We start from the raw sequence: 19,489 nt of genomic DNA, 5'->3' as shown, positions 1-19,489 counted from the left end.
TTTTCCTGTCATTTTTTTAAACACCTGTAAATTATTTATAGTTTACGCCACACCTCAGATGACGAGGAGATATTCTTTCCATTTCTAATCCAAGAGTGTGTAATTTAAAACTTTATAGTGTCCCACGGTGGTGTGATGTTTGCATGGCCGTAACACAAAGTAGTAATTTTTAAGCACTTTTAAGCACCGGGCTTAAGAAAAAGAACAGACCGCCTAACATTAACAGCCTCATAAGCCAGATGGTGTGGTATTATGCCACTGTGTGCACGGCCTGTTGTTACATGATTGGATAAAGCATGTGCCTAACAAATGGAACTGCTGTTGTGGCCTGTTTGCCATCATAAATCACTGTAAATAGAATTATTAATTGAGTTTACATGTGTTTGATGTAATCTGTTGCTCTGCTACCCGTGGAGGATACTCAGTGGCACCATGACGAGCGTCGTCTCTCCCGCCACGCTACCTTCTATTGTGGTCCCCGCGCCGGCTTTATCTGGTGTTATACAGAAATATTTGAATATCTGCCACTTAAAGTTTAAAGTTCTAATTGGCTTAAAGTGACAAGAGCTGTCACAGGCTGTATAATTTGTCACAAAAGAACAACGGCGGCTTTGGGCGGGCAATTATCCTTAACTACTACTATGTTTAACGACCACACAACATGGCGCATTTAGGAATACACAATGTCTGCCTCTGACTGGGTAAATTCTTCATTTTCAACAAGAGACATGATTACTCACTCAGATACATCAAAACATTTTCCAGGCTCAATTAGCTATCCAGGCTAATGTTTTCGAAAGGCCCAGATAAAGCGGCGAATCGACGGCTGGCAGGGAAAATCTTTTGCAGCGTTTGGTTTTTCAAGCTGTCACCGATTAAGCCGTTTGACTGCAAATACAATGCCAAGCCTCTCCGAGCAATTACGACTGTGAAAAGGCTGCTTTCATATTTGATGGGATGCCTTTTCAACCTCACAGGAAGCCGCTATCAGAGGGCGATATTGAGGTTTTTGCCGCGTCGCCTCACACTGCCCATCCGTTCAGCTCCTGTTCCACTCGAAGGTGGGACTTAGCCGGGACATATTTATGTTGATTTTAGTTTGTTCCGCTTCAGCTGCAAATGAATCTCTGCTGTAGTCCTGTGAGACCGCAGCCGCCCCTCCTCAGGCTCTTCTCTATTGTGTGTAGTAACAAGGCTCTTGAGAGTGTGCACTTACTTATGAGTGAACTGGAGGAGTGCCATGAAAGACCATTGTGCTACACATTTGGTCTATTAAAAGAATAAAAGTCTGCAGACGCTCTTTGTGAGTGCAGCAATGCCCCAGCCAACAACTATTCTGCTGTGGCTGTGTGTGTGTGTGTGTGTGTGTGTGTGTGTGTGTGTGTGTGTGTGTGTGGGTGGGTAGGCGGCTAAGGAGCACAACCCGACACTGTTTCTCATGTAAACAGCTCCTACTTGTTTCATATGGAAGCTCTGTACCTACAGGTGTCTTTGTCCAGGGGACCACATAAGTTGGATTTCCCTGCTACTGAAGGCAAACGAGTGTATTCTATAAGCCACATTATGCTACAAAAGACATAATACAGCAAGAAAATTCCACAACGCCACTATCAGTGCTTTCTTAGAAAGGTTATTATGCCTCAAAGGCTCCAAATTGGCATAACAGGGAAAGTTAAGACAGTACCCCCAAACAGCTTTGTGCAACTTCTGTCTCTTGTACAAAAGGGGCTTTAGCAAAGCCCCTTTTTTCACATCAAAGCTGCTTTCTTTTTTCAGCGGAAAACAATGCTCTGCTTTTCCAGCTGAATGGGAAATCGTTCAGAGAAACTTTTTTTTTAAATCAAAGCAAAAGAAATTTTAAAACTCCTCAAAGAAATAATCAGCTACAAAACCCCTCAAAGCCCAAATCAGATCCGGGTAGTCCATTATCCAATGCCATATTAAATCTTCTTTTCAGGCTTGTTTATCTGTGCTGTACCTTTTTACAGCTGAGATAGTTATACAACATCAATAACAAATGGCAATGTATGAGCTCGTTTCTCTGTCTGTTTTAGGTTTTCTTGCCTTGGTTGAAGCGAGTTATGGCTTGAAGCCATTTTTCTGAAATGACTGATTTTTCTCCCACCTGTGTTTCTTTAATAAGGTGCATCTGTGTGGAGAGATTGGAGAGTCTGTTGCCATTTTAAGTGAATTATACCCTTCGTTGGTCCCGCCCAGTCACCCACTCCTAACACCAATGATAATCAAGTGGAAGGGTCTAGAATGTACGAGTGTGAAGGCGAGCTTGCAGGCATCGTTTTAATTGTTGTACCATAATGATTAAGCAGGATTTTTATGCGGTCTGACTGGGGTCTGGCAAGATGGATGGCCTGAAATGCTATCTATTCTCAGGGAGTCAAGTCCTTGGCACCATAGTGGTTCACTGCTGCTTAGATTAACACTAAGCTGGAGGGCATGATTTCTGGGTCCTCTCCACCTTTCATTTCTCTCTTGTTGAAAAACAATCAAATATACAAGTCACGTTCTGCTTCTTCTTCTTGTGCTCTGGCGTACTTCCATTGCCCCAGTCTACACTGAACAGTGTTTAATTTGTTAAATTTACATGTTCATTTTTCTCTCTCTCTTTTTTAGATGGAGACTGAACGGCACGGAAATAAATCCCAAAACTGGATCTCACTACAGCCTTTCTGGGGGCAACCTCAGAATCAGCCATCTGAACAAAGACCAAGATGCTGGAACGTATCAGTGCCTCGCCTCCAACTCTTTCGGGACCATCGTTAGCCGAGAGGCCAGTCTAACCTTCGCATGTGAGTTTATTTTTTTCTATTTTCTTTAGGCGAGCATTTGAGCCTTCTTGGCTTCCATTGGAGAAATAAAAAAGTAAAAGTAGAGGGAGAAAGAGAAAAACATGTCAGTCACAAACAAGGATAACATAGTGGGCTCTTCATGACATGTTTAACATGGAGAAAGTTATCTCTGAGGTGCTATTTGTGTGTTGACTGGCGTTTACTCTATAAATGGCTGCACAGTAGGCAAACAGCAAGCGCTAAACTCACTGCAGTGGAGGAAAAAGATCAAGGTTTTCCTCTGAGGTGTCTTGGAGTACAGGCACGGTGATGAAGTGGAAGGTTCGGGTCTTGGTTGTACGTTCTGCAGACTCAACTAAACTTCTTAGCCAAGTTTGAGCATTAACATTGGTTTTATGCTAATGGCTTATTAGCTAAGTGACCATTCAATCTCTTTTAACCCTCTATAGCCCAACAGCATTAGCATAAATGTGCTTATTTATTTGTAATATTGTCAGAGTTAGTAATGTGGATCAGACATTAGACAACAGACCATCTCATACAAACCTAGATAACAGTACATAGTTGTTAGCTAAAAATTATGGCAGCTAATGCTACACTTGCGTGTCCTAGAAGTCACATTTACCCTCTGGTAAACAGTTTGTTAAACTTCATATGAGATTATTTACAAATTTCCTTAATCTGAAAAGGTTAGGTTTCTTCCACATCAAAGCAAAGTAAATTTCCAGTAAACTTCTAGCTAACATGAGCTAAGGAAAACAGTGGCAAAAACAGCTTAGCAACAGAAAAGTTCAGGATATGCTCACTCACTCACCTCAGTATCACTGTCATTGGTTAGATGTGAACTTCATCGAGTGATACTCAACTGTATCACAGGCCTGTCACAAAGTTTTATAGCCTCTTCGGAAACGCAGAGCAGCTGAAAGTAGCCATTAAGGAGCACCAAGGGTTAGCTGATGAAACTTTACTTTCCGTTACTTCAGAGAACAAAAACAGCACACCCACTCATGAAGAAATGCAAAGTCAGCACCATCACTTTTGCAGATTAATGTTTTTTTAATGGCCCTATCATACTGATTTCCGACCAGGAGGACGACAGATTGTTTGATGGATCTTGATGAGTCTAACTGACAAGCCTCTGGACCTCATATTTCTAGCAGGACTGAGTCAATAAGTGCCTACTTTATGTGCCAGTTATTTGACAGGAGTAAATCATGACATTAAAGGCAAAAGAGTGATCACTAGCTCAGATTAGATTTTGAGGTTTGGTGTTTGGGGACAAGGCCACCAATGTGCCTCAGGCCATTTATTTAGTTCCTTGGACCAGCAGGAGGTCAATCCATGATCTGATTCTGCTGGTGAATTTCCACTATGATAGGATGACAGTTCCATCAATTGTCGGACTCTGACCTTACCAACCTGCAGTTGTTGTCACAGAGTCGGCGTGTGCGTGTATGACCGAATGTCATCTATCTTCTTTATTACTCTTGGTATAGCTTAATTAACTCCACTGCATGATTGAATGGTAAAGGTTCAAGCGAATAATTTAAAGGGCAACTGGTATTACTTTAGAGTGTCATGCAATTCTTTATAGAAATTCAAGGGAAGTAAAGGATATGAGTGAGGTCCTCCTGCAGACTCCTAGTCAGATGCACACAGTGCAGGTATAAGTTGTGTTTCAGCACCTAACAGCAATATTTTTTCCTCCAGTAAAGGTCATGACCTTTTGATGGTAATTAGTTTTACGCATAATTTGACTGTGATTTTGACACAAGACAGGGTCTGAACTGACTCGCTCCTCTAATAAGCCCAGTGCTAATTGCACCCGTCAGAGCCAAAATGAGCGTAATCATTTGGAGCCATATAAATGCACATCTGCTACAATCAAAAAGGTCAAAAGTCAAGAGATTTAAAGTTTGCCCCATCTTCAGTGTAATCGTGCACTGTCATGAAAACATGTCCTTACTATAATTGATTTCCTGTGGAAAAAGATGAAGCATAACTAGAGTGTATACCGTAGAAAGAGGATGAAACTGTGAAGGAAACTTCAGCGCTGGGGACATGAAGGTAAAGGGAAGGAGTCCTATTGTTACTTACAGAAACAATAATAAAAACAATGTACTATAACACAAGTTTGTCCAATTTTTAAACCACATCTAAAAGCAATACAATCCAGGAACACTAGGCAGGCACACAAAGACTGAAAGAAACCATGCATGTATCAAGGTACAGGTGAAGTCAATCGTGACAATAACAAGGTTGAACAAAGAAAGGACGTAAAAAAGAAAGAGAAAGCCACAAGAGGAACTAACCTTCAAAATAAAGCAGGAATCAAATGAAATGAAAGACTACACTGAAAGAAAGAACTAGATTTGACACAGAGCAGTGAGAGACAGACCGGGGCAACGCAAGGCACAAAGAAAATGAAACAACTTTCAAAAACAGCATGAGAAAAAAATTAGAATTGGAACAGAAACTACGGATAATTGCGAACAGCTAGTCATCCTGTTCATAACTGGAGGAACTTTCATTACATGCATAACTGTAGACGTAACTCAACAAAATATGTCATTTGAGGATTGGATGATATGCTGCATTTTTCATGTTAACAAACCTCACAAAAAGACCAAACAACTGATCCCACTAAAGGAAATGCTATCTTAAATGCTAGAGACCTTTTGTTTTCGCCACAGAGCATTCATTGTTTTCCACAGACTATTAAAAATACATCACTAAGTCACACAATTGCACATGGTGACACTTCTGTCATTACCACACACATACACGCTGCACAGTCGATACCACAGACACAGTAAATGCTCATTAGCGCACAGAATGCACATCAATTCAAACCTGGAAATATTCCACAACAACCACCCGGTACGTTTGTTTGAGTGAAGTTTAAATCTGCACTGACCAGCCTGTTAGAGAAATCACAGATGATTCACATAATGTGAATCAAAAATGTTTTTCATTGTAACCTAATTTTAGCGAACTACTGCAGAAATGGGAAATCGAAATATAAAAATAATTCAGGTAACGTGTGAGTGTCTGTAGCACGTAGTTTTTTCTGTGACCGAACCCAACCACATGACTGGCACAACTTTTACTTTGAAGGGAAACCATTCTCCAGTCTCCATTTGCAGGTTGCATTGCACCAGCAACCCTGAGGAACCGCTGTCAACCAGTTGGGGAATACACTTGTCACCCTAGCAACAGGTGACTGTGTTACTCCCAGTGTGGGAGACAAATCTCAGGCAATGTGCGCTTGACGTCATGTGAGAAACATCAATAGTTTACTCATGTGGCTCCATGCTGTAGTGGCTAACACATTTGACTTATGCACAGAAGGCCTCCTGTTTGGGATCAGAAGGAGGCGCAAACTCATTCTTAGTGGTAGTGGACCCCTAATGTGGGTCCCCAAGCCCAGGTGAATGGGAGGGTTGTATGGGGAAAGACCATTCAGCATAGTTTGTCATATTCTAAATACTACACAAACATTTTAGCAAAAGCAAAATCTGCTTCTCAAAAAACAAATTAAGAGAACATTTAATTTATTTTTGGTGTGGGTTTGTATCCAGGCTTCAAAGGGAGTTTGGTTTCTACTGATCGCTGTCCCATCATTTTGATCTAAAAAAGTAAAAATGACAGTGCACGCCAGGAAAGATTTTCAACTTGAATATTTCACCCATCAAGATCTGATGTGTGATGTAAGTATTCCCTTAATGTTTCTGAGCAGTGCTTCTACCCCAAGGTCTACTTGAAGCGTGTGGGGGTTTTTTTTCTTCTTCTTTTTTGTGGAGCATTTATACATCACGGCCTCTCTCAGAGGATAGATGTTGCTTAAAACGCATTTTACATTTCATGACCAACAGCAGGAAGTGAAACACAGGATAGAACAGGGTGTTAGGGTTTTGTTCGGTGCTACCGGTAACCATAGCGCTTTCACCGGCAGCAACGTCTTTTGCCTGCCCAGTGCTTTTCAACCACACATCACAAAAGAAGCTCATTTTTGTGTGCTTTTCTGCTTTGCGCTTATGAAAGAAGTATTTTGCTCCCTCCATTTGAACGATTGTATTTACCTCAGCATCTTGTTTTATCAGTCGATGGTAGTTCTCCTTCTGCTGTCTTGTCTTGTAAATGTCGGTCGACCAAACAAATGTAAACCAAAGTCACACTCACAGTTGCAAACACGTCAAACACTTTTTGTGTTATTGATCAATTACTAATCAACTGCTGCATATCTTTGTGGACTACAGTGATTTTTTTTTTATTCCATGCAAACGGTCATGGAATGGGAACTTTTCCATTTCCATTTTACTTTTCAGACTAGACTAGTTAATTAGGACATTTGTTGAAGACTGACAAAAGTGCGGGTCTGCCGGTACAGATATTTGGTGATGGGAGCCTCAATAAGCTGCTAGTTTCTCACAAAATCAAATAAATCAGTGCCATAGTTAATTGTTTTGACTCAGCGTGAAGGTCAAAAGATATTTAATTTTGAGCCGGGTCTTAGAATTGATAATGAAATCCTGATAGTGAGTCGTTGTGAGCACAGGAAAGCGTTGTTGTTCGGTGAACATGCTCTGCCTTCTAATTCAGTCATTTATCTCCGGGTGTGAGGGATTTTTGCCTTTTCTTTAATTAAATAGGTATTAGTGGTGTCTTAATCTTGTTCCAGGTGAGTAATCTTTCTAAAAATCCATTATTGGTCTTGTTGAATTTAGATTGCATTGACACTTAAGACCTGTTTATAGGTCTGAACTTAAATCATACATTTCCATTTAAATTGTAATTCAAACGTCGGGATTTGTATTTGCTAAAGTGTTATCTCCTTCCAGAGGTTGAGCATAGCATATATTGTGTAGAACAAGAGTAAACTGTACAGTGAGACTTGCTCACTTGAATGGTATTAATCAGTTAACATTTGTTAGTCTGCACGCTCCGTGACGCCTTCAAGGTTGTTCTTTGGAATTGGCGGAGCTCCAGATACTTCAGGATTCGTTTCCGTGTCACAAACTTTTGATGGATGACGGTAACCCTCGCAAGGGTTGTGGCTGTCTACCTCCCGAGGCAAGGATAACTGATGGCTAGTGGGCGCTCCCACTCAATACTTGCTGCCCTTGATTAGTATGTCTATTGATTCTGTATTGCTGATTATGTAAAAGATGTACACACATAATTCACACTGATGATCAGGCCGCATATTCAATAACAGAATGATAGTGTGGGCTTCTTATATGGGTGGCACTCTGAGGGCTGTGCGTTGAATGCAGTGACGAGCTCATTCACTGCTGAAGTTTCCATGACCAGAGATGTCAAGAAGGTTGAGCTTTCAAGAAGAAAATAAAGTGCTGTATACTGTACTTTCCTTGAAACGCTATATATCCCATTTTGAGTAGGAGTGGATATTCGCTTACTTATAAAGTATCTCATCAGAGTCAGAAAAGCTGATATTTTGCCAAGGACATAGGAGGGGTGGGAAATTCCTGATGTCACCGGATTAGGCTTTAAATCCTTAAGGGGAAATATGAATACCTAATTTAAATGCAAATAAATCCTTTGGACTCCTCTCAGCTGAGTGATAATGTGGTGTGAGTATATTGACTTAGTTAATGAGGTGTAAATAGCTAATGGGTATGATCTAGCTTTTATGTTTTTTTATCCGCAGTACACTATCAACATATCACACTTGGGAACCTGCTATAAAGTGGAATAACTCACTCAGCATTTAATGTTTACCTCTTTAGCTGTCCAGCCTTTGAAATGGGGAAAACTTTTTTGATGATACGTGCAGGGAATTGGCGGGGGGAGGGTCCTCAGCAAAGTCTAACCCTTTTAGAGCACATTACATTTTTGCTTTTTTACATTCCTAAATAATTGTTAAAGTGAAAGTACACCAGTACATAGATCACAGGTTTCAAAATGTACATATGATATAAAAAATGTACATGTTTAATATCATAATTGTGTACTATCCCATATCCTGTCATGGTCCTGGGTCTTTGACCTAGTGTTTTGAGTTTATTGTTATTATTTTCCAGTTTCTGCTGTTTTGTATTTGTTCTTAGGGTTTTGAGTTGGGTGTTTTCTATCATCGCTACCTGTGTCTTTCCTCTGTGTCCTGTTCGTGTCCCCGAGTTGGTATTGTGAAACAGTCTGTGAGTTTCCTGTTGTACTTTGTAGGTTTGTGTCTCGTTATGCCCATTAGTTCAAGCTGTTTCCCCTCCTGTCTGCCAATTCCTGATTACCTGGTGTGCCTGTGCTCCTCGTCGCGTCGTCTGTGTTTCTCTGTGAATCTTCTGTGTACTCTGCATTATTCCGTGTTTCACCGTGTCTCTCTGCTTCCCGCCCCGTGTCCTCCTTTTGTGTTAGTTTTCCCAGTTTAGGTTTATGTTCAGTTCTGCCCTCACCTCTGTTATTGTTCACTGTATATAAATCTCACTTGCACCTCCGCCACTGTCTGCTATTTTGATCCTCCTTCTCACCTCCACACGACTGCTGCCCGAGTCGTGACATATCCCAACAATGTAATGCTGTGTAAGAGGTCTTAATCGCAATAGTATGTATTAAACTAATGTTTAAATTGAGAAAATGTAAGAAAAAAAAATGTGTCCAAAAAGCTGGAACATTTGCCTCTGTGTAGCAGCTTTGCTTCTTTTTGCCACAGTCTGTAAATATTTGGGAGCTGCAGAGAACATTTGTTGGACTTTTTGGAGAGGAATGTTGTCCCATTGTTGTCTGATACAGTCCTCAATCTGCTCTGTTCTTTTTTTTATTTAATGATGCTCCAAATGTTTTCAGTTGGAGAATCGTCTCTATTGCAGGCCATTTAAGCACCTTGGCTCTTTTACTATGGTGCTTGTATAATAGATGAATTATGCAGTTTAGCATTGTTTTTGCTGAAATATTCAAGGCCCTCCCTCAAAAATACGTCATGTAGACGGGAGCATCTGCTGCTCTAAAACCTTTCAGCATTGATGGTGCCTTTCCAGATATGCAACCTCCACCAGGGATGCACGCTTTTGAACTGAGTGATGATACAAAGCCAGATGCCCCCCTGTCCTCTTTAGTCCAGAGGTTTTTAAAAAGAATTTCAGTTCATTTCAGTTCAACAGACCCCAGAACAGTTTTCCGCTTTGCCCACAGAAATTTTTAAAAAACTTTTTCCGTGAGAAGTCACAACAGTATTGTCATTATGAAGTGTCTGAAAAATAACTGTCAGGTAATATAGTGACAGTCCCAGTACACATCCAAAAATGTGTATTAGTAATAAACAGCACTACTTAGTTACCCTGTGGCTTGAGAAAAACTCCTTGAAAGAACATGATATGAATACATCGATGATACTGATGTACTTGAAGGCATTGTCATTGTGGTTTTGTTGGGATCCAGCATTCATGATGACCTCTGAACGTGTGTTAGTTTGAGTTGAGCTGGCATTTCATTGCCCTAATGTACTAATGTACAGGGAGTCACTGCCTAATAAAAGCTAATATTAACACTAACCAATCAGCAATCAGTTTAAACTTAAATGCAATAAATGTACAACGAGATGCACAGTGTTGGTTTGTGTTTGGTATCAATTGTTAATGAACTGATGCAGCTAATGTGTAATGTGGGCTGTTTAAGTGCAAGGCTAGCAGGGAATGGAATAATGTGTGAACTTTACCATGTCAAATAAGCAGGGTGAATGTGGAAAAATGGCTTCCAGCTACTTCGCTTAAAAAGTAGGATTCAGTGTTTTTTGAACAGAGGACTGGGTAATCTTACTTTTTGCAACATTACTTTATTTTATCTGCATATGTTAGAATGTTGCAAATTTCATGGAAGTGCAGCATCAAAATATATGCACTTTAATCTCAGTTCTAAAAATACTACTGTCGGCCTCCATGCAACTCTATACTTATCTGAAGGTCTACCCAGAGACTGTATATAAATGAAGGCAGATGTAACAGAGCCTTACAGCAGACTGGCTGTTTTTACTATCACTGCCTTGGTGTTTTGGATAGGGACTCTAACCACTCTATGATCTCAGAAACCAAGGCTAGCGTTGTGTCAGTCACATGGTAAAGGAAAATAAAACCCCAATTTATCCTCCTTCTTGGTTCGAATCTTCTGTAAAACTTGAAACAAGTGTCTGAGCTCATAGAGTCACCCAAAAAGTGGTGTTTTTAACAAAAAAAGAGCTCAATGTCATGTTGCTATCGACTTTGGTACAACTGAACAACTTTTTGCAGTTGTAGAAGTCGCCCCCTGCTGGCATTAGCAAGAAGCAAGTTTAAGACACTGACTTGTCTTCTCATAATGTTCTTTTAACTGCCAACCACAGTGCTTTTAGACTCAAGGTGGAACAGCTGAGGACCAGAGTCGAGGCAGGAGAATTAAAGATGCGTTTAAAGATTTTTTTTTTTTTTTTCATTCCATGCATTCATCTCGTCTTGTCTAGTGACAGACAGGCTGATAAAAATCACTGAATACACACCTCTGTGCTGGCTCCCACCTTTGCGCAGGCACAGACAGTACAAACATAGATATGATGTCCTCATACACACACAAACACATTATATCCACCTTCCACTTGAAGACAAAGAGCATCCTCAAGGGGGTAGCAGGTTGTGATGGATCTAATGTTCACGGTTGGACGGGCTTGTTGAAGTATGATAAGTTGTGCTGGCATTTGGAAAGCTCATATGTCTGGGATGTGATCATCAGCTTAATCTGGATCATTGTTTGTAATGCCAGCCCAGGTTTGCAATAATTGATGCTAATGGATCTAGATGGTACATCAGGTTTACTTATTCTGAGGCTATTAATCATTGTTAGCCACTTCCCGTTTTGAACATTACTCTGAAGCTTTTGTGCGGAAAACATTAGCTCAGTTCTATAATATTTTAATGAAATTTCGAAGGGACTTGCGCTCGCCACTGTTCCTTTCAGTGACAAATTTAATGGATATGCTATTTGAGATATCCTTTGCAGGCAAAGTCTGTGCTTTCATGCTTCCTTTTGAACATGTGCACAGCTGCGTACGCTTTAAAAAAAACAAAAAACAGGCTTTTGGTCAAGCCTTCCCACCACAATGCACCCCAAGCCCCCCCCCCCACACACACACACCCCGCATCTGAAGGCATCGGCCGTACCATATTCTAAATTATGCTTTTTACGACTTTCCCAAAGTACCTTTCACAACAATGCTTCTTTTGGTCTTTTTTGGCTGCTGAGAGTGGATGACTGAAGGTGGAGGTTGGTTTTTGGGGAGGGTGGGGGGGTGGATTTTGCCACTATTGCTGCATGCTTTCAGCATGGGCGAGGCCATGCCTGTCGCTGTGAACAGGCACAATCAGTACCTTTAGTGAAGTAGACATCACCCCTTCATAAATCCCAACAGCTTTCATCTCAGCCAAAAATAATGCCAAAGACTTTTTTGGGGGGAACAAATTCAGTACCTTAGATGTCTCTGGCTTTTGTTGACTTTGTTCTATAGGATCATATTTTGGGAAGGCTCGGATGCTTTTATCTAACCTTCTATCGTGTTTTTAGATGAAAGTAAATGGGGGGTTAATCCAAAAAAAAGAAGAAAAAAGATTCAGCTTTCGCCGTGAAATTTTGTATTATGCCCAATAATGCAAGCAGTGTTTAGGAGAAAACCGCGCGTCTATTTGCAGCTTTTTATTGTACCACCATTAATAAAAAAGACGTCTGTAGAAGCAAAATAATTAATTTCACAGAAGAGGCAAAGGGGAGAAAAAAAGCAGTGCAGATATTGCGGCTTTCATCAGTGATCTCTGATGAGCCACACCAGTCTGAGATAAAGCCCACTGGGAAGAAGGAAGTTGATTAGCCTTGCTACAACATTAATCACCTTTGAGTGACAGTTAAGAGATAACTAGGCAGTCAGTGTTCCTTTAAAAAACTGAAAAAAAGCAATAAAAATAAATCACCTAATTTAAGCTTTGAGTCCTGATTCAATTCTACACACATCATAAACCTCCAAGAAAGCGTCTTATATGGACATCTGCAGACATATTTGCCCTGCGTGCCTTTTTAAGCGCTTTTGGTCACCAACCAGCCAAAACCGGGTGCCGGCTTTTCACACTGTAGAAAAACTACGGGAATTTAGGAGGGCAGTGATTTGCTGTGTAAAAATGATTGTAGACAGCAACTTTGTCATCCCATTTGTGGATGTTCAGTTATCCATTTGTGTGGCAGATGTGTTTTTCACAGTAAAGAGCAGGACAAACAAGTGCATTAATCAAATAGGTGGATTTCTGTGCAAGTTCTTTAGGATTAAACTAATGTACAGTCACGAGCATAATAAAAATATTTTATTATAAGATTTCTAAAATAATTGAGATGCTGGGTGCAGAAACCCAACCTCCAACAATATGAATGGTTTCATACAGTGCAAAGTATAAAGGAGTGGTGGTAGCAGATTATCTCTGAGGCTATATTATAATCACACTTTAAAATATAAAATTCTAATTCTAAATTTAATTATTAAGAATGTGTATGTGTAAAATTCGTGATTTTATGATGTAAAATCACAAATTTTTATTTTTAACTAGTTTAATTTATTGAGATATGTTGCAAGCTTGTGTTTTGTGTAGCATCTACCTTCTTAATATCTGTAGCCAGAACAAAATGAAGCATAATAATAATAACAACAATGTTGCACTCTGAAATGTTGTCAATTTGAGATTCGGTAAGACTATATTGGAGTTAGTACCTCAAAATGATTACTTTCCTGCACTACTCTGTGGTAGTTTAAGCCCTGCCTGCATTATAATAGTGCAGCTGAGTGTGGTGGTTCTAAAACTGTGGGGCTCGCTCTACTCGGGGGGTATAGAGCTATTTCACGGAGGAGCGCATGACCAGGATGAAAAAATGTGGAGTGGATTTGAGAAGTTGAATAAAACTGTTTCATGTGGGAACAATAAACTAACAGGAGTGCTTTGAGACTTGCAGCGCTGTCAAGCTTCAGGGTGCAAAATTACAAAAGACAATGGAGAGTTTTCTGACAGGTAAGAAAGGGAAATAACAGACGATGCATATAACCACCACATCGATCAAAATAGAAGGCAAGGAAGTATGATGGATATCTCTATCTCAAGTTCAGTAAACAATAAGTCATTCTTTTATGTTTTAAACTTCGTCATAATGTTATTTCATTAAAATAACATTTTCCAATGAGTGGTAAATGTCGCCTTTTTTTCCTGGCGCCATGATGCGTAGCAGCCTGTTGTTGTTGTTTCTTCTTTTGTGACTTTATCGTCTGATAAAGTTTGTTTTTCTTGCTCAGTGTGACTTATGTGTCTGTCTCATGGAGCGTTGCAGAGAGACGTTGCCAAACTCCCGGTGTTCCTCAGTCTGACTGTGCTAGATGGCCGGAATTTTCAGGAGAGTAGAGACGTTAATCTGAGCAAGAAGAAATGTGCATGGGATGCACTAGTCGTCATTAAAAAGTGGTGTAATCCCACACGTTACTGTGAAGGAACATTTGTGTGGCATGAATAAGAAAAAACAAAGCCCGGAGGATCATCTGACACAGAGGATATGGCTAATTAATAGATCCCAACAACCCTGTGAACCACTTACTGCTCTTGCTAACTTTGCTGCTGCAAGGACAAAAGCAGAAAGTCTTCATACCACCTGTCCTGTCAGATTGTTTGTTTTTTGGTTTAACCGAGCTCTTTCTTTAGTTTAAGCTTTTATGATATTATATTTATGTATTGAGCTGTTGTTTTGGGTGTTGTAACAGGAACTAACAACGTTTGAAAAAAAAATACTTCATATTGTTACTGTGATTATTAGAGGTGGAGAAAAATCTGGGTGGATTATAGAAGGAGAGGTATGACAGAGACAAATCATGCACCGCTACCCTTCACAAGTAGCCGGCGTCTCTTACTCCATCAGTGAGTTTGTCTCCTAAAGTTCAGTGTCCTTCACAGTCACACACTTGTGCTCCCCTCTACACAATCACAAACAGTCCCTGATAAAACAAACTGCAGCACCATGACTCAGTTCCTGCTGCAGCCGGTGGGCAGCAAGCGCTACGAGTGAGTCCTGCGGCCACGGCAGAGGCAGCATGAACGTCAGCCTCACTTTGTTATGCTTTCTCAGCAGCCGTCCGAGTCTACTGGACAGCATGTTTTTAAATGTGAAGTAATCCATAGTGTCCTCTGCATGTGTACACCAGGAAGCCCAAGATGCTTTTTCTCAGCTCCTCGACCTCACTGAGCTCAGGTACAAGTGCCCCAGAAGCACAGACAGGAAAACAAAAACAAAGTCCTGCTCTGGTTTTTGTTTTTTGCTCTCCACCAACACCACAGTGCAACTTTGCTTTAGCAGTTGTAGCCAAGAACAATGAGAAGACACTATATTAGATGTTGCATGTGTATTATTCAGGCAGAAACTGGTGCTGTTCTTTAAAATTGTAGCACTCTGCCAAATTATTCTGAATGACTTTACCCCATGTATTGATTCAGGTGTTTTCTTTTTCTGTCTCTCTAGTTTTAGGCAAGAATGCTGACTTTGGTTTTACATCCTTGAGGGAGACACATCCAATTTGACACTTAAAGGTCCAATCTGGCATTAATCTTTAGAAAAATATTAGGAATTGCTCTTTTAATAGGGCTTAAGACTCTCAGATCGCTATTAGTTAAAGCGTACTCTTGGGTTAAGAAGAGATTTATGTTTAAAGAAATAATTAAAGCCAGCCTCTTAATTGACTTGTTCTGTGGCCAATATGACATATATTAACTGACCTTATAGTCCACTTCATAAATCACTGAGCCCGATAATTTTACATTTAGATCACTTGGAGCTGAACTAATCAGTAATCTCATTTGAGTGGATTGTTTGCAGTTTTGAGACGAGCAGGTCTGCAAAGACAGCGCTCGTGTCCGCGCCACCGCTCGAACTGACTTGACAATATTCTGCATATTGCAAGGTTAATTAAGGTTAATTAATCCAATTTGGAGAATATGTATGGATAAATCTGAGACAGTATATCAAGCCTCTTAATGTATTAATTTGCTGTCTGTCTTTTATTCGGTTCGGTAGCTAAAATCACATTTATGAATGATCTCTGACCTCAAACTGAATATTAAAAAAAAAACAAGAAGTGGAATAAAGGAAGCCAGAAGAAGCTGTTTAATTTAATTATGCTGCCAATTAACCTCTAAATATACGAGTAGCTCCATGTTTTCTTTGTACTTATTACAAGTATCTGTATTTAAATAGTTCCCTTAGGAATATATGTAGCACTCTTCAAACTGAGTTACCAGTGCAGACACTTAGTCTCTATGCAACGTGTGAATTACATTTACTGAGCTCTGTACATCATTAATGGAGCCAATTTGAAATGAACTGGTTCTTCTATAGCGCTTTTCTACTCTGTCTGAGTGCTCATTCATGCAAGCACTTCTCTATCTAACAGTCATACTCCGATGGAGCACCTTGGGGTTCGTATCCTGCCCAGACTGGAGGGACTGAACCACCAACCTTCTGATTAGCAGATGATTTGCTCTGCATAAATCATCAGCAAATGTCAGATGTGGTTCTGACCTGCTATTGTTTCCATCAGCTGTCAAAGGAAAATATTTCAGTTTAACAGTACTTGTGGTGTCAAAGCCCTACTAGGAATAGCTTTGTGTGGTTCGGTGGTGGTAGGTTTGATGAATGAAAGGTAACCTGATTACCACCAGAGCTATTAAAATCCCTCATGTGTGACCTGCCACGGCAACCATCTCTGCTTAGCAGCGAGGCTTCAGATTGCTGTCTGGCTCATATTAGTGTGGGTGTGTGTCTTTATTGATTTCAGTGCTTAGTTATAGTTTTTTTTTTTCATCATGTATTCAGCTCAAGCTTAACTTACATTCATTATTCGCAACATACAATTACCAGTGCAGGTTACAGGGAGCAATAATAGGCCTCATTCTTTTCATTTCCACCTTATCTTAAGTGTGTCCCCTCAAGTATGCAAAAGAAATAAATCCAGCAAAAAGAAATTAAGCAACAGACACACACACACACACACACACACACACGAGTGAGTGCTTCCTTCCATCGACCTATCTTTGTGTGATTAACAGGGGTGTGTCAAAAGAAGTGACATAAGGTGGCCCTCACCCCCCTTACCCACCATCACCCCCATCCACACACACACTCACAAAAGCAGCCAAATAACTGAATGCAGCTCCCTTCCTTTGAACAAAGGCACAATCTCTTCTCTTCTTTAAAGCAAACATATATTTATGTTCATGGGGCGACCATGGCTCAGGGGGTTGGGAAGCGTATCTGTAACCGGAAGGTCGCCGGTTCGATCCCCGGGCTCTCTGTCCTGGTCGTTGTGTCCTTGGGCAAGACACTTTACCCTACCGCCTACTGGTGATGGCCAGAGGGGCCGATGGTGCGACATGGCAGCCTCGCTTCTGTCAGTCTGCCCCAGGGCAGCTGTGGCTACAACCGTAGCTTGCCTCCACCAGTGTGTGAATGTGAGAGTGAATGAATAGTGGCATTGTAAAGCGCTTTGGGTGCCTTGAAAAAACAGTCCTAAGATTTTTGAGTTTGCATCCAAAATGTGTTCATAGTGCTGCAAACTTTGTCCGCTGTACTCACAAGACAATGCTTTTACCCAGTTGAAGGGGAGGCGTTGGAAAGTAATGCTAATGCTCAGTCCCCGAAGGGTTTTTCTTCTAAAATTCATCACAGTTTTTCATCCAGATTCTACTTTTTAATTCTTATTTCTAATTAATCACAGAGGGAGTTTGTCAGGTTTTTAACAATAATAAGTGAGAAATTTAATTCATTTGTCCTTTTAGTCATATCAAAGCATTTACACTTCCTATGACGACTTTGTATGATGTATAATAGTCAGGTACAACTTATCTGTCCTGTACTGATTTACGCTACCCGTGCGTCTTTTAAATCACTCATTGCTGTCTTCCTCCACCAAAACCCCCGTACTTGTGGCACCATCTCTGTGAATTTGGATATCGGCAGCACAGGCGCACGTGGGGGGGGGATGATTTGGCTTGAGGCAAAGCCAAAGGCTGTTTACTGCCAAAAATGTTCAGTTTGTTGCTGCTGAAGGTTCAGGCAGTCTTTAAAGGTTTTTTCTGACTTACTCAAAATGTTCCGTACGTCATGTTTTTGTATATCATTTGCTTGGCACGGGGCTTCAGGTTTTTTGCAACAGCGTCTGACACGCTGTGAGTTTGAACTCTGGCCCTCAGAGTTTACAAGTACTGTATTTGACAGGATGAAGCATCAGTTCCTTCCCACAGTCTGAAGAAATATAGGCCATGAACTTTCTGGCGCTATGTGAGTGTGTGCTGTGTTTATGTCTGCGAGCTCTGTAATAAACAGGCAACCTGTTGTGAGCGTTTTCCCCACCTGCTGCTTTAGGTTGCGCACAATGTGACCTTGAAAAGAAGTAAGAAAAACAGTAATTTGTTCATGACAGCACCTTCATGTGTATGCTAATAAAATGTAACAGCCTCCAGCTTGTGGAATATTTTACTTACTGCTGTTTTCTTGTTTTGTTTTTTCTATTTTGCAGACTTGGAAAACTTCAAGACTCAGAGAAGAAGCTCTGTTTCAGTGCGTGAAGGTCAAGGAGTGGTTCTGCTCTGTGGCCCTCCTCCTCATTCTGGAGGTAAAAATAATAAGTTCTCTTGCTTTTTCTTTTTCTTTCAGTTGACTAGCGAGCATGTGTCTGTTTCACACTGAAAATTGGAAGTTATCTCACTGTGCAAAGTAACGATGACTGAAGCGCTTTCAGACGGAGCTCTTTGAGATGTACCTGTTTAACAGCGGCTTTCGCTAGGTAATCAACACCTTAAACCTGACACTGTGGGGATGGAAAAATTTCCAAGCGATTCGTGCCTCGTGTAGGTGTGATCACTCTCGGCTGGGTCATGGGGAGTGGGACAGCCTCTCTGTTAGGAGCCTAAAGCTGAATGCGCTTTGATGAGAGGGTTATTTTTTGACTTCATTTCCATGGCAGTTAAAATAAACTATTGTGCAGCTCTATTTATTCAGCAACGTTTGCTCTCAAGCTCAAGGCAACGATACTCTGAATTTTATACGGTGTGAGAAGGTAGCATACAAATGATTTTGCTTTCTTGCTGAAAGCCAGATGAGAAGACCGTGCCAGACCGTGCAGTAGGTAAGCTTAGGCTGCCTTCTGAATTCAGGTGGGTTCGTTTAGATGTACTGATCTTGCTCAAGCAGTGACAAGATCATTCATATGGTTAGTTCAAACTGAGAGAAGAGTGTCTTGAATTACATGCACTATTCAGACATTTGAAAAGCTGTCCTTTTTCATCACAGAGCAGGCTGTGACCAGAGGAACTGATTACAATCACATTATTGGCCATCAGCCTAGATAACTCGGGAATGTGATACCTTATCCTTGAAGGAATTTCTTAGAATTTGGCTGATGCAAGCAATTCAACTACAAAATGTGGAAATATTTCACAAAAACTAACTTTTTTTAAAAATATATGTCCAAAAGTTAAAGGTCAACTTCACTGTATTTTTATGAGGCCATTCAAAATTGAAACTAAATCTGAGTTTGAGAAATTTCTGACTGCGGCTACAACAACAACAACAACAACAATAATAATAATAATAATAATAATAATAATAATAATAATAATAATAATAATAATAAT

At 40.5% G+C, this 19,489-nt stretch overlaps 1 protein-coding gene across 2 annotated transcripts in view; it reads left to right on the top strand.

The window, feature by feature from the left end:
* Nucleotides 1-19,489, top strand: part of cntn4 (contactin 4) — a 213,203-nt gene that overhangs the window by 73,665 nt on the left and 120,049 nt on the right. For both annotated transcript variants that reach the window (XM_085455753.1, XM_085455752.1), the window contains exons 4-5: nucleotides 2,632-2,807; nucleotides 18,373-18,468. In XM_085455753.1, the coding sequence (XP_085311879.1) occupies nucleotides 2,632-2,807; nucleotides 18,373-18,468 (272 nt within the window). The remainder of the gene's footprint in view (nucleotides 1-2,631; nucleotides 2,808-18,372; nucleotides 18,469-19,489) is intronic.

The sequence above is a fragment of the Copadichromis virginalis genome, linkage group LG5 (assembly GCF_057382275.1).
Source record: "Copadichromis virginalis isolate Kocher_CV1m ecotype Utaka linkage group LG5, C_Virginalis_male_GT1.1, whole genome shotgun sequence".
Classification (NCBI taxonomy): domain Eukaryota; kingdom Metazoa; phylum Chordata; class Actinopteri; order Cichliformes; family Cichlidae; genus Copadichromis; species Copadichromis virginalis.
This window is presented reverse-complemented; position numbering and strand designations above follow the sequence as displayed.